The sequence below is a fragment of the Hemiscyllium ocellatum genome, chromosome 9 (assembly GCF_020745735.1).
Source record: "Hemiscyllium ocellatum isolate sHemOce1 chromosome 9, sHemOce1.pat.X.cur, whole genome shotgun sequence".
Taxonomy (NCBI): Eukaryota; Metazoa; Chordata; class Chondrichthyes; order Orectolobiformes; family Hemiscylliidae; genus Hemiscyllium; species Hemiscyllium ocellatum.
In genome coordinates, this window is record NC_083409.1 from 65831307 (window position 1) to 65858426 (window position 27120).

At 39.7% G+C, this 27120-nt stretch overlaps 1 protein-coding gene across 4 annotated transcripts in view; it reads left to right on the forward strand.

Annotated features, from left to right (window-relative positions):
- Positions 1 to 27120, forward strand: part of fggy (FGGY carbohydrate kinase domain containing) — a 352865-nt gene that overhangs the window by 279626 nt on the left and 46119 nt on the right. For 2 of the 4 annotated variants that reach the window (XM_060829806.1, XM_060829809.1), the window contains 2 exons: positions 357 to 477; positions 21496 to 21590. In XM_060829806.1, coding sequence (XP_060685789.1) covers positions 357 to 477; positions 21496 to 21590 — 216 coding nt within the window. Of the gene's footprint in view, positions 1 to 356; positions 478 to 7746; positions 7781 to 21495; positions 21591 to 27120 lie in introns of those variants that run through there. The other 2 variants (XM_060829808.1, XM_060829807.1) reach the window with 2 other exon arrangements.

The window sequence follows — 27120 nt, forward strand, 5'->3', positions numbered from 1 at the left end:
TGAACTGGGATTCCTAAGTCTCTTTGTACATCAGATTTCCAAAGCCTTTATCCATGTAGAAAATAGTCTATGCTTCTAGTCCTCCCACCAGAATGTATCACATCACACTTTCCCACATTGTATTCCATCTGCTACTTAATTAGTGACTAGTTTGGACACAATCAAAATTTTTCATCACGTATATTCAAATGAATAATTTTAATCACCTTTTCTTTCTGAAGTAAGATGTTTGGATTTTAACAAAGTATTGTGTGCAATTATTCTGAAAATCTATGAATGATGTGTGTAAGAAATAAATTTGTTACTGTTTAATGGCTTCTGCGTTTAAATATGTGTTTCTATTTCCCTTTATTCAGATGGGAACCCGCCACATACTGGAAACAATGCTGGTTGCAGGACATCAAATTAACACTCTCTTTATGTGTGGTGGACTGAGCAAGAATCTTCTATTTGTACAAATACATGCAGACATTTCCGGTAGGTCATGAGCAGAAGGAGGAAGATGATAAAATGTGATGACAGAGTAAATTGGGTTGTTAAAGTTTTCTCTAAGTATTTACTAATGAACATAAAGTGAATTATTTAATTAGCTAACAAATAAACTACACTGCCACATTACAGATGCTACAAATTGCTCAATCTCATGTCAGAATTCTTGAACTAAGCCCCTGTTGTTACCTGTCTTTTTCTCACTGGGTCTTTGGAGCCTTACCCTGATTGCCAAGTTTTCCAGCTACCTTTCCCTTCTGCTATAACCTTTGCACATCATCTTGGTCTCAGTGCAACAATTACTTCTCTAATAAGAAGCAAAATGCTATGGATACTTGAAATGTGAAATAAACAAAGAAATGTAGCAGGTCTGACAGCATCTTTCACGAAGTGAAATTACAGGATCCCTGCTCCCATTCTCGTTTCCTGCAATCTACACCAGTGTGTGTCAAGGGTTCAGATGTTGAGCCTGCACCATACGATCACATCCTTTGCAGAGCAAGGCATCCCATATCCCCCTAATCTTTGTTGTGCTGGCTGATTTCTGCAGGATTTGTGTTTTACAACTTCTCAGAAGAGTCATGTATAATAGTCTGGATTTGGGAACCTATTGACAGGTAAGTTTAAAAGATCATGCTTGTACTAACCAGCCTGCTGCAGTGCTCACCTGCCTTCATGGTCACATTCAAACTACTCCTGAAGGTGCTGAGGCCAACTCCACTCTGCTCCAACTTCCCAGAAAGAAAACATGGTTGGCCAGGACCAATTCAAAGGAAATGGATCTGCCGAGTTCGGAAGTTTCCCTGCTCAAATCTCCTCCACGAACATCTAGCCTAACATTTCAAGGTGTGATCTTTCATCATAATTGGAGAACATTGAAAATATACATTTCATGTAAATGAAATTAGGAAGAACAAAAAAGAGCAAACATTATAGGGTGAAAAATGAGAGATTTTAAATGTCTGCAGAGTTGGTGGAACAGAGCTAAAAGGAATGATAGCAGGACAATGGGACCAATGGAAATGTGAATACAGAACAGCAAGCACTGCTGTCTGAAGGCAAAGTGACTAAAAGAGGAAACATGCACAGAACATGAAACAAGGTGGAACAGGAGAGAGCACAGCTTCAAATTGTTGACAAGGCTGTAAAGTGCTCAATTGAAAGATGAAATGCTGTTCTGTAATGTCTCTCACTATTGTCTTTGTGTGTTCAGCACTTAACATTCCTGTCATTTAGTCTTCTCTGGACTTGTAGCTAGTTATAAAACCAATCCTTATTTTTCTCTTCACTCCATTTTTGCTGGCTTTGTTCTGTGTGCCTTGTTCATTTGAAATTTCTCTTGGCTTTGTCCAGAAGTCAATGATCTAAAATGTTAACATTATCTTTCTTTTTTGATAGATGCTGTCTGACTTGCTAGTCTTTGGAGAATTTTCCAGTTTATTCTTGAGCTACAAAATTGGACTCCATAGTGTCTAAGTAGAAAAATGGTATGCAACACTTTTCCAGTGTAACTCTCATGCTGTATTATGCTGGGAAAGTTAGCATGGCTGTGCTATGTAAGAACTTGAAGCATGAGATATATTCAGATTGTGACCTTCCATCTAATTTGACACTTGTTTCTGGAACTTTGGGCCATGAAGGTCTAATTTATGAATGTGCTAAGCTCCCTCAGCAGAACATTTGTTCAGTTGCATGAGGGACCATTCACATAATTAATTGAAAGTTCAGATGCAGGTGAAGTATTTTTGACTTGTGCATATGCTGTGACTTACTCTTAGAGGTCTTTTAGTGAGTTATTGCATCTGTTCAGGAAGAGCAGTGGATTTGATCACCTGCACACACCAATCAGCAAGCAGTATGAGGGCTATAGATGCATTGACTCTTGTCCTGCAACATGGTGAACAGAAGCTTCAGTGGAAAAAGGTAAGAGAAGGAAGAAATGGCCTCATACTTTTATCACTGGACTATTAATCCAAAGTCCCAGATAATGTTCTGGGGAACTGGGTTTGAATCCTGCCATACTGAATAGTGGTAAAATCTGGAATTAAAAGCCTAATGGAGACCAGGAAAACGTTGCTGATTGTTGGGACAAAAACCATCTGGTTCACTAATGTTCTTCAGGGAAGGAAACTGCTGTCCTTACCTTGTCTGGCCTACCTGTGATTCAGAACCACAGTGATGTGATTGACTGTTAACTGCTTGATGGGCAATAAATGCTAAGCTAGCTTGTGATGCCTACATCTTATGAATTAATTTTTTTAAAGAAAAGAGGCCACCGCAGATGACCATACTACTCTCAATTGTCAGAGATTATATCTCATCCCTCCATCTTAAAGGATTTTTGAGCTCATTAATTTACCAACAGTGCACCATTCTCAGTAGTGCAGGGATCAGCGCCTGAGCACAGTTGGTTCTACATCAACTAGAAGAAGTACAGAAACTGCAAGGTCTATGATTTCTTCTATCTCTAGTTGATAGGTGGCTGTGCACAAGTCATGATTTCAATGAATGCCTGCTTTGGAAAGAACCACTATGTCAACATCTTAAGACAATCTTTGGGAATCCAAGAGGAACTTGAGATCAGCTGCTCAGAATCAAACGACATCTATTCTATATCTGCTTGGTGAACACCTATCACCCCTACAAGCCAACAACCATTCATTGGATGTATAATGCAGGCATTGCATCTATCAGAAACCTCATAGAACAGGCCGTTGACATTTTAAATTACACTTCCTTGCCTTAGGTCACTTGCAGAAATATTTCTCAAATTCAGTGTGGACTGCTGTGTCCTCCACAACCTCACCATTAGCTATTCCCACCAGACGTCTAGAGGTCAACTTGGAAAGAGGAGTGGATGACATGGAGGATACAGCATGTACTCCTTTCATCTGGATGAGCTACCTAATGAAGTCTCTATCACTTTATTTCGATAAGGATAGCTTTGTTTCACCATTCTGGCCTTATTCACTCTACAAATCTTACTATTCAAACATGATGTACCTTCACAGAGACACTTATCCAAGATCCTGTAATATAACATCTCAATAGCTTTTCTCTGACATTCTTATCCAAAAAAATCCATTTGTACAAATTACTTATATGTACTTGTAATCATGCCCCTGTCAAGTTAGTATACTCCCTGTCAAATGAGACTATTGACTCTTTCTGTGAGGTCCCATTGCTGTAAGGTGTTTTGTATCTCATCTTAAATAGGTGCTTTTGTCCCAAAACTGGTCTCTGTGCCCAACAACGTAAAGCTATCTCTCCTGTTCTATATCTCAAAGCCCACATTGATCCTCCCTATCCTCTTATAGTGTGTGACACTAACAGTAATCTAGCACTTTTTTACCTTCAAACTTGTGTCCTATAAATCCTGAAATATTGCCCGTAGGAGCCTTATATGTCATTGACACTGACTCATTCAACTTTTGACACACTCCATTATCCCAGCAGGATATCCTGTATCTTCTCTATGTATCCTTCACTCTAGCATCATGGAACAACAGAATTATTATGACACAGAAGGAGGCCGTTCAGCCCATTTTGCCTGAACTGGCTCTTCAAATGGGTATCAACACCTAGTGCCAATATCCTGCTTTATCCCAATATATTTGCATGCTATTTGTATCCAGATAATCATTCAACATTCTCTTGAATGCTTCAGTTGAACTTGTCGCCACATTTCCAGGCAGCGCTGTGTATTCCATGCCCTAACTACTTTCTATCTGAAAAAGCTTGTTTCTCACATCACCCTTTTTTCTTTTGCGTATCCCTTTAATTCTGTGTCCTCTTATTCATGTTCTTCTTATGAGTGGGAACAGCTTCTCCCTATCTACTTGATCTAGCCTACTCATGAATCAGAAAACCTTGATCAAATCTCCTCTCAACCTTCTTTTCTCAAAGGAGAATAGTCCCAACTTCTTCAATCTATCTTTATATCAAAAGTTTATCTTTATTGAAGCCACTCTTGTAAATCACTTCTGCACACTCTCCAATGTTTTCACATCTTTTCAATAATGTGATACCCACAACTATTCACAAACTCTGGCTGAGGTCTAGCAAGTGTCTTATTCAAATTCAACATCACCTGTTTGCATATGATACTCTATGACCCTAGTCAGAAAGCCAAGGACACTGTATGCTTAATTAACTGCTCACTCCACCTGTCCTGCCACCTTCAATGATTCATTCACATATACCTCCAGGTCCCTCTGTTTCTATACTTTTTTTTAGAAATGTACCTCCTAGTTTACATTGCCTTTCAATGTTCTTCATACCAAAGTGCACCAGATTTCTCTGCATTGAACCTCATCTGCCACCAATCTGCCCACTCCATTAACTTGTCAATGTTATTTGAAGTTCCATTCTGTCCTCCTCACAGTTTACAATTCTTCCAAGTTTCATGCCATCTGCAAATTTTGAAATTGTCCTTTGCACATCAATGTCCAGATCATTAGTTATTTGGGAAAAACAAGGTCCCAATATTGACTTCTGGGGAATTCCATTAAACCTTCCTACAGCCCAAAAAAGATGTTTCCTAATGCTCAGCCAATTTTGTATCCATGTTGTTACTGTCCCTTTTATGTCATGACCTATAACTTTACTCACAAACAGTTGTGTGCCACTGTTTCAGACACCTTCTGGAAATTTGTGTATTTCACATCAACAGCACACCAGAGAGGCAACACATCATGCAGTTCTCCTGGTGACAGTTACAGAAATAACTGTTCCCCCAGTTATGGAATTTACAATAATGACTGCATTTCTAGTATTTGCTGTATAATCCCTTGCCAGTTGGTGTAATGGTTTGGACTCCGCTCCTTCAAGATGCCACCACTCTCTTGTGCTGAGTACTGTTTTGTGTGTGGTACATTCTAAAAGAATCCTGCAACATCTGGCTCTTCCTGCCCTTCGACTAATCCACTATCCTGAACACTTACTGCAAGAGAGTGGAACAAAGTATCTAGAAAACTCTCATCCTACCTAGTGACTCAGAAATCCTGAGCTTGACCTCAATTAGCTGGAGAAACTTCCTAAGCACATTGTTCCCCCAAGACACAGGAAGTATCCTCAAGTTCCCAAATGCTCATCAATAATTTATAAAATCTCTTTTTTCTTATAGAATCAAATTACCACCTATAAATGAGCAATTACAAATGACTCAACAAGGCTCATCAAACAGCACCTTAAAACTCTCAACCTTTACCACCTGGAAGGGCAAGGGGCACTAGATGTGTGGAAACACTGCCACCTGAAAGCCACCTACCATCCTGACTTACAACTATATTACCCTCCTAAGAGCAATGCACGGGTCCCTATGCCCCAATGACTGTAACAGTTCAGGAAAGCAACACACCGCCACCTTCTCAAGGCCAGTTAGGAATGGATATTGCATACTGGCACAGCCTGTGATACCCAAGTCCCATGAGTAAATGTGCAAAATGTGAAGAAAATGGAAATCAACTTTACCAAATGATACTATTAATTACGTATAGCAAATGTCTTTCATTAGAAACTATTCACTGTAACTAACAGGCTTGCTTTCTGCTTGTTCTTTGATGTTTTGAAGTTTGAACTTTAGCAAAGGTCCATAGTTCCATTGTAATCCAGGCTAGAGTTTAGATCAAAAGGGAAAAAAAAGTTTATTAATAACAATCTGGGATTAGGTTACAGCCAGAGGCTTGCACTAATGCTGATAACTCTCCAGTTATGCAAACAAAACATTGGACAAAGGTCCAGATTTCAAGACATGGAAATCCCCACAAAGCAAAGCTGGAATCACTGAGAGCAAAGGTCAGTAGCCTAAAACTCTCCTGATTGATCCTGCGTAAAAAGTTTACAGAAGAGAAAAGCTAGAGTTTCAGTTTTCCTATGCATCAGCAGACTTCCCTTTGATGTGGGCAGTTTCACATTTTAATGAAACGATTGTGCTACACAAAATATTCTGAAGATAATTGCAATTTATCTGTACTAATATTTTGTAGTAACAAAGGAAAAAGTAGTGGTGATCTTTGAAACCGTAAATTAAATGTTTTCCTGAATGTTACTTATTTATTTAAACTGGACCATTTGCCTTGAAGGAGTTTGAACTTTTATTTGTATTACCATTCTCTGTGCTGTTTGAGGAGCTTTGTTGAATCATTTGTAATTGCTCATTTATAGGTGGTAATTTGACTCTAAAAGAAGAAATAGAGATTTTATAAATTAATGATGAGCATTTGAGAGTTACTTTCAAAACTTCCAAAGCTACTGGTTGCAGTTCACGGCATCCTCTGTTAAAAGAGCAGACAATATAAGTACAAATGAAAATATGTAAAATTAATCTAAAGATGAATGCAGTGTTAAAAATGATTTATGAGGCGCAGAAAAATGGAAGTGTTGCAAACTGATAGAGATTAAATAAATAACAGGAATCATTACATTCCCACGGGCAATCGTTTGAAAACTATAGTTTACTCCAATTTGGACTACATTGCATATGTTCTTAATCAAGATTGCATTTATATTTAAGGTAATGCTTTTGTTTTAAGATCATTGTTGAGGATTGGTTAACATTAGACTAATATTTTGACTGATGTAAATGGACAGTGTCAAATGGATTTTCAAGGCGCTGTGTTGTCCCATGCAGCGTGTGGAGAACCAATGCCTTACAATGTCTTAACCTATGACCAAAGTGCCCAAGCAGTTTCTTAGAATATGTCATACAAATGAAAATCCAACTTGACTTTGCATATTTGAAAAATTGTGGTGAGCTGGTATTACTACGAGCAGCCTTGTTAATCCAAACACAACATTTTTAAAAATTGTAGTCTGCACTTTTATGAAACAATTCATAGGTCCTAATCACTCATCAGGCTCTTAGAAACTGTGAGCAATTCTTTTGCAAGTTTTCTAATATTACACATAACTATACATGATAGAAAATAGTTTCAAGCTGGGTCTCTGAATGTTAACTAGGGTGTATCTGCCCTCTTGGATAAGAGCAGGTCATTGAATCCAGTATCCTGCTTAATATTGAACTTGACATCACAAGAACAACCTGGTCATTCTCATGTTGCTGTTTGTTTGATCTGGTACTTGAAAGAAAGAGAGCAAGGGTAGGTACTTCTTCCGGAAGATTATCCACCTGTTGATGATCTGTAAGGGTCCCTGGTCTTCAGACGGAAATAGTAAAAGGAAAGTACAAGGGTCAACATGACATTAAAGATAAGTAGCCTCAAGTGATTAAAATACTATTGTCTTACTGTTTTCCAGCATGCCATACTCTCTGAATGCCTAGTAGTTTGAAGAAAAACGAATGCCATGTAATAAGGCAGAAGTCCTGCTAAGCATCACAAGTGGTTCACACTCTTCTTGTCCTGATGACATTCATTTATTCCTCCCATTCTGAGCAGAGGTTGAACCCTTTCTGCTTTTAGTCCTTTTCTGAATATTGTGACCTAATTTATCCTGCAGAAACAAGAGGTGACAGTGAGCTAAAGAGTGTTAGTGCATGACTGTTGTGAAGAATGTTGCAGATGTGTGGAATAAAAGCAGTAAATGCTGGAAATATACAGCTGACTTGATAGAATCTATGAAAAGAAACGGAGGGCTACCTTTTAAGTTTTTTTGGTTAAAGCAGAGTTGCGTCAGGTTTTCAGGAGGCATTTTTGCCATGAGGCCTACTGAGTTTTCTTGTAATATCTTACCAAATTCACCTAATTAAATACCTATCCTGTCCCCAAGACATCCTTCATCCAATTCTGACCCCATCCTACTGCACGCTTTTCCCAGAATACCTAGCGCTCAGTAAATGTGCGCCAAAAGACCAGTATCCCTTACAGCCACAGCATCTTTCAAATGACCATTGGCATTCTGAAACTGACCTACTTGCTCAGAGAGGTTTCCAGAAGATATTGGAGAAGGGCAAGATGACACTGCAATTCTCCAACAGGGACCCGGAAGTGCTGGTCAAAGGAGCAGACCAAAGGAGAGGCTTCCTCTTTCTGTGAGAGTGGCAGAGGAGGCCACCACATGAAACCCTAGCAGCCTACTCTAAGGTTGTCATCCAGGTCATTGCCATCCAGGTCATTGCCATCTCTGTGGTTTGTAGGAATGGCCAATACTGCCAGTTGAGTACTGCGTTCCTCTTTCTGCCACCTCACACACACTCTATCTCTGTTACTGCACCCGAGTGGCCAGTGACAAGCAGTGCCCTTCACATCAAAGGGCAATGCTGTGTGATTAACAGTCCTTTTTTTCTCTCTTTATCTTTTTTTTCCTTTTTTTTCTCTTTTTTAAGTTAGCTCCCACACTACCGCCTAACTGCGTTAGTGCTTATTTATTCCCTAGCACCCATGGTGTGTGTGTGTGCAGGTGTGAGACACAGTGAGAGACACAAGGTGCACGAATCTTTATTCAATTTCCACCACCAGGAAGATAGGAAAACACCCGGGTGGCCAGTGACAAGCAGTGCCCCTCACATCAAAGGGCAATGCTGTGTGATTAACAGTCCTTTTTTTTAATTTTTTTTTCCACACTACCGCCTAACTGCGGTAACACTCCCGGTTATTTTTTTTTTCTTTTTTTTTTCTAACACACAGCTCTCACCTCCTTCCTCCACCTCCTCCTTGTTCTTTTCTCTCTTCTCTCACAGGCACACACTGCCACTGGTCCAACTCCTTACTGGGAAAACACCCGAGTGGTCCAGTGACAAGCAGTGCCCCATCCCCTGGTTATATTTTTTTTTATCTTTATTTTTTTTTCTTCTTTCTTTTTTCTTTAACCCCCACACTACCGCCTAACTGCGGTAGTGCTTATTTTTATCCCCAGCACCCATGGTGTGTGTGTGCAGGTGTGAGACACAGTGAGAGACACAAAGTGTACAAATCTTTATTCAATTCCCACCACCAGGAAAAGTAGGAAAACACCCGAGTGGCCTGTGACGAGCAGTGCCCTTCACATGAAAGGGCAATGCTGTGTGATTAACAGTCCTATTTTTGTCTGTCAGCCAGAGCTTGCTGATTGGACCAGGTTAACAGCCTCAATCAGGGAATTCATATTCTGTAAGGTCCACCTGACTGACCTCATTAGAATCACTAGAACTCCCCCCCACCCCTCCCCTACCCCACCACCTGAGTCTAAGGACATAGGTTAGCTCTTTTTTTTGTAGCTCCTTCTGGCGCATTTAGCACCGAGTCAGTTCCTTCAACTCTGCCTCTGATAAGGAAGGCATGTAACGATGTCACGGAAAAAAAATCATCCTCCTCTTCAGGCAGCAACGGTCTCAAGGTGGTGACGTCCACCTCAAATTCCAAGGTATTGTTATGAAGTTGAAGGCATTTACTATATTTTTAAGAGTGAGTGTATGCTGTTCTGCACTTAGAGTTTACAAGAGCAGTCTCAGAATGTACTGGAAAATTGAAAATGCATAACATTTGGCTATGAAATATGTACCTGAGTTGGTTGCTGTTTTGACAACAGTTCAGATTTAACCAATCAGTTATGCAACAGGATACTAAAACCCAATCAAGTTTGAATTTATTGTTTTACCAACATCAAACTAATGAGACTGTCTGAAGTTGGAGAAATAAAAGAAAGGAGGTATTTTGAAAATCTGACAGAGCAACTGCCATCAAGAGAGAGAACCCAAGACATTGAAACACTCTCTGTCAAAGGTATCTTTTCATATGAAACATGGTCGCAATGAAAAGAAAGAAGATGACCCCAAGGAGATCTTCAGCTGGAAGAGGAAAAACACCGAAGAACAACAGCCACTGTATGGTTTTGAAATTAAGTTGATGAGATTTTAGTAAGTGTTTTATTGGAACAGTATATTGTTATAGAGTTGGAAGCAGGTAATAAGCAATTAAGATAAAGGAGGGCTTAGAGTTGTGAATAGTTGGTGCTTAATGTTCACTTTGAGAGTTAAAGAATAAACTGATTTTTTTAATTAATGCAATTTGGGAGTTCTCTGTCACTCATATTTTAACAGATTATGAAGTGAGGTGAGATCTTCTGGGTGTTTAGTTTAATTAACAGAGGGGTTCACCACCATGTCATAACAGTATCATCAAAATTTGATGGGGAGGGAGAACCCATGGGTTCTGGAAGATTTGGAAAAGTAATTGGGCATGTTTTGCTCTGCACCATTTGTGGGTTTACAGCTTTCATATCAGTTGTGTGCTTGTTCAGGACCGTTGGACCTACCTGAACTGTATATGTCACTGGACCTGACCTCTTGTTGACCGTACAGGTGCATTCCCATGATTCCTACATCAAACCTAGTCCACTGAAGTAAACTGTCTGTCTTATTTAGAGGAGTCTTGTGTCCAGCACTGGCATCCCTGATGTTGTTTCATTCTGCTCCCCAGTTCCAGGAAGATCAAATTTAACCTGGTTCAGAGTCTTCTCTCCATTAGCCACTCTGCTGGAGATATCTCTGTAATTTCATGAGGAGTTGTCCTATAATCAAATAGGAGCTTGGACAGTTTGGTAACGAGCGAAGCTGTAGGCTGTTTCTATAAGCCTGCCTTCAAAGTTTGGATTGCCCTTCCTGTCAAACTATTAGATGATGGATGGTAGGGTGCTGTCCATCTATGATGAGTATCATTCAACTATAGTAAATAATCAAATTCACAGCTGGTAAATGACGGCCTGTTATCCATGAGCAACACTTCCGGGAATCTGAGTATTGCAAAAGATGCACACAGATTTTCTATTGTTGTCCCTGTGTTTGACAAATGAACTTTGTGCACATCCAGCCACTTTATGTGGGCATCCACAATGACTAAAAACATTGAGGCCATGAAGGGACCTGCACAGTCGATGTGTAACCATGTTCAGGAGTTACCCGGCCATTCCCCTGAATGTGGGAGAATTACTGGCAATAACGTCTGTCCTTATTGGCACTTTGGGCATTGTCCACCAATGCAACTATGTTGGCACCCAATCTGGCTACCAGACATAACTTCTTGCCAACATCTTCATTTTGGAAACCCCTGGATGATCCTGGTGTAGTTCAGCCAGTACCTGGCAGCAACCTTTGCTCAGGACAATCACTCTTGCTCCCCATAATAATATGCTGTCCTCTACAGTGATCGGATCTGTCCAGGTTCAAAAAGGTTTCAGTTCTAGTTGTGACTGCCCTTTGGTCTCCCCCATCACCACAACTGCTTCAGTTTTGCCAGGCCCGGGTCTTTCTGTTTCCAAAGTCTGATATTGTCAGCTGTGACTGGAAGTGTGTCCAGAAAATTTAAAATCATTACAGACTCTTCCAATAGCAGTACCACTGATGGTGTATCTGCCAGAGGGAGCTGGTTCATTGCATCTGCATCTGCTACTTGGCAATCTGGAAGGTGTTCCAACTTGGAATTATATACACTTAGTATTAGAGCCCACTGCTGAATTTGTCCTAAAACTATGGGTGGCACTGCCTTGTCCTCTTTAAGTACAGCTAACAGAGGTTTCATCATAGAATCATAGAATCCCTATAGTGTGGAAACAGCCCATTAGGTCCAACAACTCCACACCGACTCATTCCCTCATGTATTACTCTGCATTTAACCCTGACTAATTTAGTGTGGCCAATTTACCTAACCTGCACATCTTTGGATTGTGCTCCATTATTATTATAAATTTACAACTGCAAAGATATTGATGGACCTTCCTGATTCCTAAATATGAGTGCTAAACCTTCCTCCTCTATCTGGGCATATTTATGCTGTGCATTAGCCAATGCATATGCTATTGGCATTCCTCTCCATTGGGCCATCTGTGAGCTAACACTACCCTGTTCCTGTATGGGAAGACATCACATGTCAAAACCAGATTTCGCTTGGGATCATAGTGTGCCAGCAGTTAAGAGGATGATAGCTGCTTTTTCACTTGCCTGAAAGTCATACCTTGGCTATGTGACCATCTCTAAGGCTGACCTTTTTTAAAGAGTTGATGCAAAGGTACCAGGATGTAGGCCAGGTTCTGTATGAACTTTCCATAATAATTCATCAGCCCAAGGAGAGGCCTAAGCTCCAGTACAGACATCGGAGCCAGAGAACCTTTGATCGCCCAATGGTTGTCCACTGGTCTTGTCGACTATGTAACCCACGTAGGTCGCTTGGGGTATCTGGTACACACATGTTTCCCTTCTTAGGCTTATGCCACATGGGAGAAATATCTAAGAGCTATGTCAAAGTTATCTAAGTGCTCCTTATTTGTCTTCTGTGTTATTACCATACCGTATAGACAGATAGTGATCTGGGTTAGACCTTGTAAAATGTTTTCCGTCATCCTCTGAAAAATTTCAAAGGCTGATGGTGCCTCAGATGGCAGTCTTGTATATTGGTATAAATCCTTAAGTGTATTAGTTATAGCATACTTCTGGGAATCTTCATCTAATTACAAGTACACATGGCTCAGTTTTGCCAGGACTGACTCTTTCTGTGTCCAAAGTCTAATATTGTCAGCTGTGACTGGACGTGTGTCCAGAAAATTTAAAACCATGACAGACTCTTCCAGTGGCAGGACCACTGAAGGTGTATCTGCCAGAAGGAGGTGGTTCATTGCATTTGCATTTGCTACTTGGCATTCCGGAAGGACAGCTCCCCTGTCAGCTTTGTGTAAAAATCCTCTATGCGGGGGTGTGGGTATTTATCCATCTGTGAGAAGCCGTTTACTGTTTCTATAAAATCCCCATTAAGACAAACTGACCCATTGGGCCTCACAATCATTGCGACAATGCTGCCCATTCCGTAAACGAGTATTTGATGATTCCTTTGCTCTCCAGCTCTGACTTCTGCCTTTGCTTTTGCCAGTAAGGCATGTGGAACTGGGCGTACCTTGCAGAGTTGTGGAATTGTTTCCTGGTCAGCATACAAGGTGGTCTTGACTCCTTTGATAGTCCCTCGATCTTCCTGAAAAGTTTCAGGGTATTTAATTAGGACTTCACTCAGGCAGTCACTTTTTAATTGAAAAATGTTGAGCCAACCTAGATGAACCTTTCTCAAACAATTTTGCCCCATCAGGTGTGGGCCTGACTCTTTTGTACAATCAATGGTAACTGAACCAGCTGCTTCTCATAAGAAATTGTACCCTTAATCTGTAAAGGTTCCCTGTTATAGGTTCCCAGTCTAGCCGAGGTCTTGCATAAACTTAAGGGTTGGAGTCCAGAGTGAATTTTGTTGATGACTAGTTCTGTAATCATTGAAACAGCCAGGCCGGTATAGACTTCCATTAGAACCAGTTGATCATTTAACCAGATGTTTATTTTGATTGGTTCTAATTTGGATGTTGCTAAGCAATTTAACCATTCCAAACCAGATGTATGTGAACTTTCCAGGGCATGCACTTTCCTGGATACTGGTCTATGAGTGCTCTTAGTCAATTTAGGTCTCGTGGACCCTTTTGTTGTCTTGAATCACGTACTGGCAGCAACCATAATGGCTTGCCAGTCCAGATCCTGAAGAAAATTTTAACTGTTTAGCTAAGGCTTGGCTTTGTTTTGGGGTTTGGTGTGGGTTGACCTGGAGTCCCTCTGTTCAGGACATTAGTGAATCAGATAGGTTTTTCCCTCGACATCATTTCATAGAAATCATTCAACTCTTAACTCCAGATTATTAATGCAAATTCTATCATGTGCCATGATGGGATTTGAACCAAGGTCTCCAGAACATTACCTGGATCTCTGGATTAATAATCAGGCAATAATACCACTGGGTTATTTCCTACCCACTAAGTTAAGGGCTAAATAAAATAAAACAAAACTGGCCAGATTGCTTAAGTGGTTTGATTGTGCATTATTCCGCAAGGTATAGATGATATTTTCTTTGTTGATTTTTTTGAAGATGCTGATCAGGGTTACCTTTACAGTTCACTCAAATAAAAGCAGTAATGTTTAAAATTAGTTTTAATGATTTCAACTTAGTTTTCTATGCTCAGCTTCCAAGAGCTGCTTATGGGAGGTTAAGCAGAGAGCTTTCAAATCTTCATGCTGTAGTAGCAATAGTCATATTCCTCTTCACCAAAAATATAATCCAAAACTCAATTCAACCTCTGACCACTCCTTGATAGACAGGAGTCTGTCCTCCTCCACAAGGCCCCAGTTACTATTCAACATTTGCTTTCTGGGGAATTTTCCAAACTTGCTGGAACTAATTCCCAGGAACTGATCTTATTAATAGGCAACTTCTACTGATGAACACAATGCTCATCCCCGGTAACAAAGCATCTGCAGAACCTTGATCAGAAACCAAGCTACAATTAATTTCTAGGCCTGGTCTCATGAATAGACTAAAGCTTGTTGGGTTTGTTTTCTTTTTAACACAAGCTGTTCAGAACAGTCCAAACTGTTTTCTCATAGATCCTAGTTCACAGCTCCAAACCAAAACTGATAAAAAAAAAGAAGAATTAGCAAATGTTCTAACAGTTGTGAGCCATTGACTGCAGATATGCTTGCCAGCACTGCTTCACAATGACAAGATATTCATTTCCTACAAAAGATGCCTCTCAATTGCAGGGGTGAAGTGACTGCCACAGCTGAATAAATGATAGTATATGGACATTGGTAAATAATAGTATATGGACACCGGATTTGATTAGCAGCAGTGCTACCTTTGCAACGTTGAAATGCAGAATGTGATTGTGAGGCTTGAATCGTAATTGATGTAGATTACTGGGGTGTGAGTGAAGGCACTATGGTGATTGGAATAGTATGTGAAGCTCAGGGTGTCGTTGGTAGGATTTGAAATGTAATTATGTATTGAATACTTGTATCAGGTCAGTAAACCTTTTGTTGTGTTGCAACCATGTTGACAATGCTTGACTCTTGGTATTGATCACTGTGACCTCGTACCTCCACAGCCATCTGAGCAATTATCTGGAAAGCCACCTGACTCTTTGAGGTAAAATACATGTTTCTGAGCCAATTCCTGTCCACCAGTGACCCCAGTGGAACAGTAGAAAACCATGGATCATGCTCTGTTGCCCATTTGGATCTTCTTAATGCTGTAGCATTCCAGTGCTGTTGCAGCAAAAAGTAATTTCATTTTAAGATAGGAAGTCTGACTTAAGTAGTGCTAGCCTGGCACAAAGCTTACTGTGACTCTGCAGCACTGGGCTGCATACCATAATCTTTGAAAAGGAATAATACAAGTGCCTGCGTGACTTTAAACAAACAGGATATTCATGTCTCACAATTCTTTGTGACCTAATTTGGAGTCGATCAACTATAGTCCTCTTGGTTTTGAATATAATACTTTTCTAGTTTGTTTCATTTTATTTCATCAAATACTATATTTACCCACTGAAGGAGATGTCTATTCAGAATCCCAGGGATCAGCGCTAGATAATTTCAGTGAACCCCAGGACAGCAACAGTTACCAGACCTCCAGCCATCCCGAACAAGAACAATACTGGTGCAATGATGGGAGGTCATACTAGAGCACTTTCAGAGATGGAGCCATGCCAGGGGCTAAGTGCCATGTGACATGTTCACCTCAGCCATTGTTCTGTACAGCATGAGGAGCCCACCACTTCATACAATCTTGCTTCAAAATTGGCAACACAATTTAACTGTTATAAAAGTATCAGTAATTTTAAGGAAATTAACTTTGAGACAAAAATGAAGCACAGTTGTGATATAGAAATTCAAAATTATGGAGACATTTGTAAAGTTTTGAAATATGGAAAAACCTTCACTGAAAAATTAGTTGGTATCTAGAGGATAAACATATATGATGAGCATTGATACAGGTTAATACCTTGGAGTATATGGCATGTTGGTATCAGATTTTTGATACTTTGTTGCAATGACTACTGTAGACTGGGTGCTAGCTGTAGATGGCAATGAAAAAATTCTGCTTTCAATCAGAAGCACCATTCACAGAAATTAAGAAAACTGTTGGGTTTACAGATTACAATAATGTGTGTTTACTGATTTAAATGTGGATCATGTTATAAGCTTATACAGCAAATATATTATAAATATAATAAACAGCAGCTGCATATTGCATAAGGACAGAATTTCTTTTTATCAGGATTAGTATCATGCTACCATATAATCAATATAATTGCTAGTTAGAACTTCATGCAGAATGCACTCTTTTTATCTAGGGTATTGGCAGATAGAATGGAAACTGTGTAGCATGCCTAAAATGCACTCTCAGCCCTACAGAGAGGCTTAGACTTGTCTGTGCATGTGTTTTTTATCAGATTGTTTGTGAAAGAATCTCTCACAAGACTACTGCCTATCATATATCATGTGCTGCAGATTCATTTTCAGATTTATGTAGTTTGGACACTAAAGTGTTGAAGTATTCTGGCTTGTCACATACAAAATTGTACAATCATGGATGAAAAGGGAATTTGTGGTGTGAAGTTTAGAATTAAGATGCATCCTTTATTCGTTTTTTAGATATGCAATCAACAGTATTAAAGATACAGAAATATGTTTGGAGTTCCAGTGCGACAAGCAATGTTCCTGTGTCTCAAGAGAATCTCCTGTATATTTATCAGATCTTTTTATCCCATTATCAAAACTGGTAATATTATTGCTGATCTGGCAAATATGAAAGTCTTTGTTCTATTGACAAAGTTTCAGCATTTTTCCCAACAGTTTAACTAGTTTCTGGTGCTATTTTGGCTTTAAAAGTACTTGACATGAGAGTTTGTGACTTCCAGTACCTCCAATATAATTTCAAATGTTTCAATTTTGGGAAAGAAACACTTGCACGCAGGAAGTAAAGTGGTATAGCCACTTTCTGTATTGTGTAATGGTACAAACTGAATTAATAACCACAATCCCCCATGTACCTACTGTCAGTTTGTGACAAGAGAAAGTGCAGGACAGAGAGCAGATGTTTTATGGAATTGAAGAAAATGAGTGAAAAAGTGACCCTTTGATACTTTTGTGTACTTTGCAATATTTGTTTGTGGAGCTGAGTTGCTTTTGTAAATATATAAGGAAAAGATAAATATTTTGTGAAAAGGAGCTTGAAACAAAAGCTTCTTATTATTCAAAACAAAGAAAACAATGCCAGACAGTTGAGAGGGCTGAACAGATTCCTATAACAAGAAATTTTAATACATTGATGCTAATCTCAGTGCCAAAAATTATATTTATATGACAGCAAGAACATGGAAATGCATCTAAAGGTATCTCATAAAAGTATAATCACATAAAGATAGATGCTGAACCTAAGATGAAGAGACAAGAAAACTGCAGATACTGATATCCAAAGTAGACAGGCAGGAGACTGGAAGAACACAGCAAGCCAGGCAGCATCAGGAGGTGGAGAAGTCAATGATTACTTACATAAAAAGAGGTTTGTTAAATGGGACTTTAAAGAGGACAAGTGAAAAAGAAGGATGCACGGCTCAGCCAAGAACACAGGAATAGAGTGGACTGTCAGAGTTCAAAAAGGTGACTGTCTACCTCTTTCTCAAGGACAATTAGGGATGGCAATAAATACTGGTCTTACCAACAGTGTTCACATCTAATGAAGTTGCATTGATTTTGATGAAGTTTTGCTATTGCCTGAAAGTATTCTGGAGTGTATTCTGGCACTGGAGTGTATCCAGCGGAGATTCACACGGATGATCCCTGGAATGGTAGTTCTAACATCCGAGGATCCTGGGATTGTATTCATTGGAGTTTAGAAGATTATGGGGAGATTTAATAGAAACTTACAAAGTAATACATGGCTTGGAAAGGGTGGACGCTAGGAAATTGTTTCTGTTAGGCGAGGAGACGAGGACCCATGGACGTAGCCTTAGAATTAGAGGGGGTCAATTCAGAACAGAAATGCGGAGACAGTTCTTCAGCCAGAGAGTGGTGGGCCTGTGGAATTCATTGCCGCAGAGTGCAGTGGAGGCCGTGACACTAAATGTCATCAAGGCAGAGATTGATAAATTCTTGATGTCACAAGGAATTAAGAGCTACGGGGAGAATGCTGGTAAGTGGAGTTGAAATGCCCATCAGCCATGATTGAATGGCGGAGTGGACTCGATAGGCCGAATGGCCTTACTTCCACTCATGTGTCTTATGGTATTTGGAGATTCTGTAGCAATCTTTTGGATCTAAAAAAGAGTGTTGCTGTATCCTCACAGGAGGGCAGAGATGTAGGTGATCTGTCCAAAAGAATGCTGCAGGTTTGGAGGTGGCAATGCCAGTGGCCCCTGAGACTGCAATACAACTGTGCAAGGTGGAACGGAGACTATGGAGATACCTACATGGAGACTGTGGGTACCTACAGTTCATAAACTGCAGTGGTTCAAAATGGCAGCTCACCAATACCTTGGCAAGAGCATTTAAGTATGGACACTAAATGCTAACATTAGTGATAAATAAATGATGATCTCTTCACAGTTTTGTTGGAGTTTAAGATTTTGAGGTTTAAGGAGATGGTTGAAAGTTGAAAAAAGTTGCTGGGGTTATCTTTACACTCCAGGATGAAGTGGAGTGGTGGGGAATGTTGGGCAGTAGATGGAGGAGTTCGATTGTGCTTGATGTCAAGCTAGATCAGTAGTGGTGGGGAACAGTAGTTGTGAGCCAGATACAGTGGCATATGCTACATGTTATTTATTTTTATGTATATGTCTTGATGTACCTGTGCCCCTACTAGTGTCTTTCTTTGTCATTACTTTGTTATTTGTATACTTTATTAGTCCAATGTAGCCACATACCTAACTTATCCCAAATTAGGTTGGCTGAGTCCTATCCTGATCATCCGTCATTCCAAAAGTTGCTGACACAAATGTATTAAACTTAAACTTCTTGTCAACATCCTCAAGTCCAATCATGGTCTTGTCTCTCACCACTTTATCTGTTCAAATATGTTATGTCTTATCATTTGTCTATACTCATCAATTCTCCAGCCATTGCACTGTCTGAGAGTGTAATGAAGGTAGGTACAATCAATGCATTCAAAACAACTGTTATTTAAAATGGAATAAAGTTCAGGTTATGAGGAAAAGGCAAGAGGATGGCAATAAAATGCTAATTTGGAGAGCTAGAACAGACATGATGGGCTGAATGATCTGTACTGTAACAATTCTGTGGATCTATTATTGATGACAGAGCCTTTAATTTGCTTGGCCTTTCTATCTGTACTACTTCATTTCTTTTTATCAGTGAAAGATGTAGCTGAAATACAACAGATAAATGCTTACCTTGCAGAGACTAAAGCAAGAAAGTATGTGACAATGCAAATGTTGCTGTTCATGTAGAACAGCCAAAAACTACAAATTATGTCAATATGAGTGCCAGCCACAATTTTCTTTAAGGACTTAGTATCTATTGAAAACATTAAATTAGTCCAAAAGTTGAACATGTTCCTTCAGTGAGCAGAAGACAGACTATATTCAACTGACCTGGGCTTGCAAAACTTGAACAAAATCTCTGCAATTAGATGTGATGCCAAATTAGGCAGCACTTGCTGAACTATCTTCAGTATGTGAATAGCTACGTGAACAACCAATTTATGATAATCAGTTATATTATAGCATGGTTCATTTATGCTTGCTAGAATTTACAAGAAATGACTTATTCTTCACAAACAGAAGGAAAATATTCAAGCCTTAAGCCTGTTAATTTTTAATTACCTGGAGGCTTGGTGACCAGAAGACCACAAGATCATAAGATAAGGGAGCAGAATCAGGCCATTCAGCCCATTGAGTCTGCTCACAATTCTATCATGGCTGATATGTTTCTCTACCCCATTCTCCTGCCTTTTCTCCATAACCCTTGATCTGGTTACTAATCAAGAACTTTATCTCACTCTTTCTTAAATATACTCAATGACCTGGTTTCCATGGCCTTTTACTGCAATGAGTTCCACAGTGTCACTATCTTCTGGCGAAAGAAATTCATTCCCATCTCAGTTCTAAAGGGTCATTCTTTTACCCTGAGACTGTCCTTCTGGGTCCTAGTTTTTCCTACAAGTGGAAACATCCTCTCCACGTCCACTCTATGCAAACCCTCAATATCCTGTAAGTTTCAATCAGATTCCAACCCCCCCCCCCCCATCTTCTAATCTCCATCAAGTACACACCTAGAGTCCTCAACTACTCCATGTATGACAAGCCCTTCATCCCCAGGCTCATTCTTGTAAATCTCCTCTGGAAATCCTCCAACACCAGCACATCTTTCCTTAGATTGTTAGGGACTTTTAAAACGTGACATTCCTGCATTTGTCCTGTACAGTGAAATATATAAATATTTGGCAACATGTCTCACTTTTCAACAATATTCAAATATTTATAAATTAAATCAAATAAATTTTATGAGATTGGTTTGGACCATCTACTTGATTTCGAGATCACATATAATTATGTACTCTCATTTGTCTTTTGGATCAGTTCTGTTTGCATTGTTTTGTTTTGTTCCTCTGTGTAATCCATAATTAAAAATTTATCATCTGCTACGCAGGTACTTTAACACTTTACACAGCACTTAAGAATTTACAAGAAATGACTTGTCCTTCACAAACAAAAGGAAAATATTCAAGCCTTAAGTCTGTTAATTTTTAATTACCTGGAGGCTTGGTGACCAGAAGATCACAAAATCATAAGATACAGGAGCAAAATTACAAATTACGTGATTTACAAATTAATCATAGAATCCCTACATTGTGAAGCAGGCCATTCAGTCTATACCAACCCTCTGAAGAGCATCCCACCCAGACCCTTTCCTCTGATCTTTCCCTACAACCCTGTATTTCTCATGGCTAATCTAGCCTGCACACAATAGCAATTTAGCATGGTCAACTTACACATCTTTGAACGATGGAAGTAAACTCATGCAGACATGGGGAAAATGTGCAAACACCGCACAGTCTCCCCAGGGTGGAATTGAACGCAGGTTCCTGGCACTGTGAGACTGCAGTGATAACCACTAATCCACCATGCTACTCTTAAAATAGTATAATAATTCAAATAAAGAAAGTGACTAGGATCAATGCAACACAATGTTTTTCAGTGTATTCTGATGTTATATACTATGTAATGCAGGCATTCATGTGTCTTGTTTAGGCATGCCAGTTGTCCTTGCCAAGGAGGACGAATCAGTTTTGGTGGGCGCTGCTATTCTAGGAGCATGTGCATCAGGAGATTTTAAATCATTACAGGTATGGTTTAACTGGAAAATTTTATAGCACATTTTGTGATAAAACTGTGTCTTCTATTGGGCCTATTTGCATCACATTCAGATCTGTTCAAAACTCCCAGCAAATTATTAGCTTTTGTAACCTCAACATTGAATGCCAGATGGACAGAGATTTTTTTTCAAAAACAAGCTGTGAGAAATCCTGTGTTATAGCTCTTATCGTCCTTGTTTCTCCTCAAAGTGCATTTATTAACGTTGTAAGAAATGACTTGCTCAGTGGTACAACATGTTCAAATGAACTGTTCCATAAAGTGAAACACCAATAAGATATGTTTTGTTTTGCTGTTCCACCCACATTGAATTTCTGATCTCAACAGTACTAGAGTGAAGTGGCAACGCTTCTCTAAGGGAAGCCTGTAGGTTTATCCAGCCTGGGTTATTCTAGTGCATTACCCAGAAGGCAGTGACACAGCAAGATATTTAAACAAGTGCCTGGCATACCATCACTTATAGTGTTTAGGATAGGAAAATAAAATATGAAAAAGCTGAACTTTTGTACTTGTTACAAGGAAAGGGGTGCTGTTGTATTTTACATCCTTGCTACAAAAAAATCTTTGTAAGAAGTTAAAAGATGTTTCATTGCGTGATGTTTTCCAAAAGGGAGAAAGAACAGAAGCCCCTTGTGCCTTTGCTGTTTACTGTTACCTGACACCAAATGACATCTGTTGCCCTTCTCTTGTGGTGGGTGCTCGTATCATTTAACATTTACACATGTCCATAATGCTGAAGTGTATTGGTATAAAATCCCAGAGATCATTATCATAGATGTAGTGTCTACAGCTTGCCAGACTTGGCACAGTTTACAGATGCCACACTGCATGTCATGCTTAGTCACAGACCAAAACATGATATCTGACATAAACAAAGAGGGTAATGTGATCTGGCCTGTGCCTTTCCTGTCTGCCTTGTTAAATAAAAGTACAAGCTGTTGAATGTCTTAGGAACATTTTTTTGAGTTTGGAGAAAGCTTGTCATTATTTTTTCTGGATTCCATTATTTCTGCTTCATAATACTATCTTAAAAAGCCATAGTCTCATTTATGGCTCAGAAGGAGGTCACTTGGCCCAGGGTGTTCCTGAGAGTTTCCTGTGGAGCAGTTCTACCACCCCCACTCACTGATTCGGTCCCAGAGCCCTCATAGTTTATTTAATTCAAGTACCTATCCAATTTTCTTTTGAAATCATTGATTGTTTCCATCCTAATGGGCAGTCATTCTTACCAATTGTATATAAAATTCCTCCTCACATTCTCCATGCAATTCATGTTTAAAATATTAAATCTATGTACCTTAGCCCTTGACAACCAATAAATTAATGTGAAGAATTTGTCTTAATTTGACCATATCTAAGCCAATCATAATTGTGTGCAATTCCATCAAAGCTTCCCTCAATGTCCTTTGCTCCAAGGAGACCAACCCTATTTTTCCAACCTAATGGTTTAAATTAAATCAGATTATCTTAGATCCCAGGAGGTTAAGGGTAGAGTATTGGCTTGAAGAAAGGATTGGCTGACTGTCCGAAAGCAGAGGGGCCGGAAAAATGGGTCCTTCACTAATGGGGTGCCACAGGGATCAATTCTCAGACTTAAATTATTTACAATCTATATTAATGAGCTACAAGCAAAGACAGACTGTAACACAGCAAAATTCACAAATGATGCTAAGATAGGTGGGAAAACAGACTGTGATGAAGAGGTAAGATATGGATAGGCTAGGAGAATCTACAGATGAAGTTTAATGTGTATATGTGGTTATCCATTTTGGCTGGAAAAATATAAGGGCAAATTATTATTTAAATGGGAAGCAGATTCAAAGTGTGTCAGTGCAGAGGGGTCCAGGCGTCATTATGCCTGAATCACAGAAAGTGGGTCTGCAGGTGCAGTATATAATATGAAAGGCTAATGCAAACCTGGCATTTATTACAAAAAGACTGGATTATAAAATTAAAGAAGTGTTGTTATAATTATATAACATTGGTGAGATCACACCTGGAGTATTGTGTCCAATTTTGGTCTCCTTACTTGATGAAGGTACTGGAGGCATTTTAGAGGAGGTTCACCAGATTGATTCCAGGGATGAAAGGGCTGTCGAATGAGGAGTGATTGAATAGCTTGGGCTTGTATTTGGTGTTGAGAAGAATGAAGGGTGATGCTGAATGAGATATAGAAATTGCTAAAGGGGATTGATAAGGTGGACGTTGAACAGATGACCCCCCTCGTGGGACTGTCTCAAACAAGATGTCATAGATTTAGAGTGAGAGGAGGTAGGTTCAAAAATAAGATGAGGAGAAACTACTTCTCTCAAAGCATTGTCAATCTGAGCAACTCACTGGGGCAGTGGATGAGGGGCTATGAAGAGTAGACAGGAAAGTGGAGTTGAGACCAGTATACGATTGACGATGATTTGTCAAATGGCAAAGTGGGCTGGAAGGGCTGAATTGCCTACTCCGACTCCTAATTCCTTATGTTCCTATGGCACCCTTAAGGTGTATCTGATCTGCAGAATTCAGCAACAGGAAGGAGTTCTATTCCATTTATTTCTAGGTGCTCTGTAATCACTGGTGCTCCTTCTTGAAGGTGAGCAGCTGCTACCTTGGCAGCTGCCACAACTTACACATTCTGGAGTTAATTGTGTTCCTGCTATGGGAACCTTACAAGGCTGACCACTGGCAGATAAAGGTTAACCACTGCAACCATGGCAAATGACACCATTGCACCACCTCTTAACTGATGCAGAGTGCAGATATAATGCTGCCATGATTCAACTGGGGGCATGGTGGAGCAGACGATAAGCTTCTGAAGATGAGGTTCTACTACTTTGCAGAGCACTCCCAGACTGGACCAATGTACTGTGGGCAACATATATTGCATCATCCTGCAGTGCTCAAGTGGAGCAGTCAATAAAATGATGTGCTAGATTCTGAGGAACTGGGAGACCAGGAACAGTTTTCTAAGGAGGAGGAAGCTTTGCTTGTGCATGACACGTCTCGGCAAATCAGGTGCTACAAGCCAGACAGGCCTTCATTGTCACTTTTTTCCAGTAGATGAGAGCTGGGTGCAACAGCCAACCTTGGATTGTAAAATAGTCATTGTTCAATACGTACGCAATTCATTTGTACTCTGTCAGCAAAATACAGTCTCTGTTTTTAATTTATGTTCACATCTGTAAATAAAAAATCCAAAGATCAAGCAAGACATTGTAGATATAGAGTGAGAGGGGGGTAGGTTCAAAACGAAGATGAGGAGAAACTACTTGTCTCAGAGGGTTGTAGAGGCAGAATCAATCAACAGATTCAAGAAAGAAATAGATATGTTTCTGATGAAAAAAGTCTTTGAATTTGTTTGAATGCTTGTCTGTATATTATGATCTCCCATTAGAATCACAGACTTCCTGCAGCGCAGATAGAGGCCACTTGGTCCATAAAGTCTGCACCGACTCTGTACCTGTAAACCCACGTTTGCCATTGGTTCCCACCTAATCTGCACATGATGGGACATTACAGAGAAATTTTGCATGGATTATAGTTTTTGGATTGTAGGAGGAAACCAGAGCACCCAGAGGAAACCAATATAGACATGGGGACAATATTCAAATTCCATATAGACTGTCACCCAAGGCTGGAATCAAATCCAGGTCCCTGGTGCTGTGAGGTAGCAGTGCTAACCATTATCCCACTATGCTACTATTAGACATTATAAAATGCTGGGCTACAGTAGACATTGAGGACAGAGTAGCAGTGATTTAGAGAGGGTGGTAAGTTGGGATTTGCTAAGGTAAGCTGTGTTACTTAGTGATTATACTGTTAGCCAGGGCAACTATGTGGTAGGGGCAGCATGCATTGGGGATGCTGTACAATGATGTTGCTTGTGAAGGGCAACCCGAAAATGCATGACCAAGTGTTCAGCCAGGGTTTAAAGATTGGGAAAACCACAGTGATTCCTGAAGAAGGGCTCATGTCCGAAACATCGACTCTCCGGCTCCTTGGATGCTGCCTGACCTGCTGCGCTTTTCCAGCAACACATTTTCAGCCAAAACCACATTGATGCCAGTCTAGCCCATATCAGGTGAGTGGCAAGTTTTTCTGCGTATGGTTAATAGTGGAATCAGGCTAGGACCGCTCTTGAGGGATGCCATAGGCAACTGATGGGGTGAGTTTCGTAAGGTAGTGCAAGGAAGTTTGCTAGACCTCACAGAGAGCCTTGTATGAAATTTGATGAAATTGACATAATTTGAACCCTGCTACTATACTGAATATAGAAAAACAAACACAATGATTAAAACAAGCAAGGTAGGAATTGTATTTCCTTTACAATTTTCTGCTCTTCCATCCTGAAAAGATGATTTTTGTTTACCGTTCTGCATATGTCACCAAATCTGCATGACTTAATCCATGTGGTCAGTGAGACCCGAGACTATAATTGGTGGTTGGATCTTCTACTAAGGAGAGCACTGACTCAATCCCATTTTGTCTTTATCTGACACTTTCAAACAGAACTTTCCATGTGAGGGCTCATAAGAAGACCATTAGATAGGAATCAGAAATAGTAAACCTACCTACCTTTCCCACCTACAAGTCAGATTGTTGAAGCAAAGAACTGCTTGGGGTCTTAAGTGACTTTGTTTTACAAGGTCCTTTGATCTTGTTGAATATAGTTTCTCTGACTTGCAAGAATATAGCATCAAATTAGCTTGATTCCATAGAAAACTGATGTTCATTAGAAGGCAAAAAATATTTTAACAACCTGTCTTGAAATTATTGCACACTGCTAGCCCACACTGTGTGTGATAATGTCAACATGGGTGTTGGTAATGCTACTGTGTTCCATACATATCAGCATATAGCTTGAAGTCATGTACCCTTGGATATTGTTTCAACCCTGACACATTTGACGTAGCTTGCTAAATAACAAGGGCCACAAAATAAATCTATGATTAGACTTGAATGGCACTGTATATGAACTCAACACTGTTTAAAAAATGTAACCCTATTATTTAAGCAGAGCACTGTTGCATACTCAACCCTATGAAAAGCTTTATCAAAAGAAAGTTAAGCCTCGTCTGAGAAAAATAAATTACAGACTGAGCAAAAAAAGAGGGATTGACCTTGTACTGTTTTCAGTGCAGCCCAACACATGATCATCTTATTTTCTATTTTTTTAACCTCTTCAGCATGAAGCAAGACAAAACAGCAGGAAGAATTTCATAATAATAGAAATTCCAGAAATTCTAAGGCGTGGATATATCTTTGTTGCTTTGCTTGTTATATCAGTCACCATATTTATGTGTTTTGTACATTGTTACTGATATTATGTTTCATTGAATTCCAGGGTTCAGGAGATTGGTTTTCAGTGTTCAGTGATGTGTTGTAAGGCCTTATAAGCTCTTGATCTCAGAGGTGCCACTGGCTAATGTACATAGAGGTGCATTAGCTTAATAATGCAGAGAGAAAATAAATCTCACAATGTATGGAGAAAGAGCCAAAATTTGTGCATCA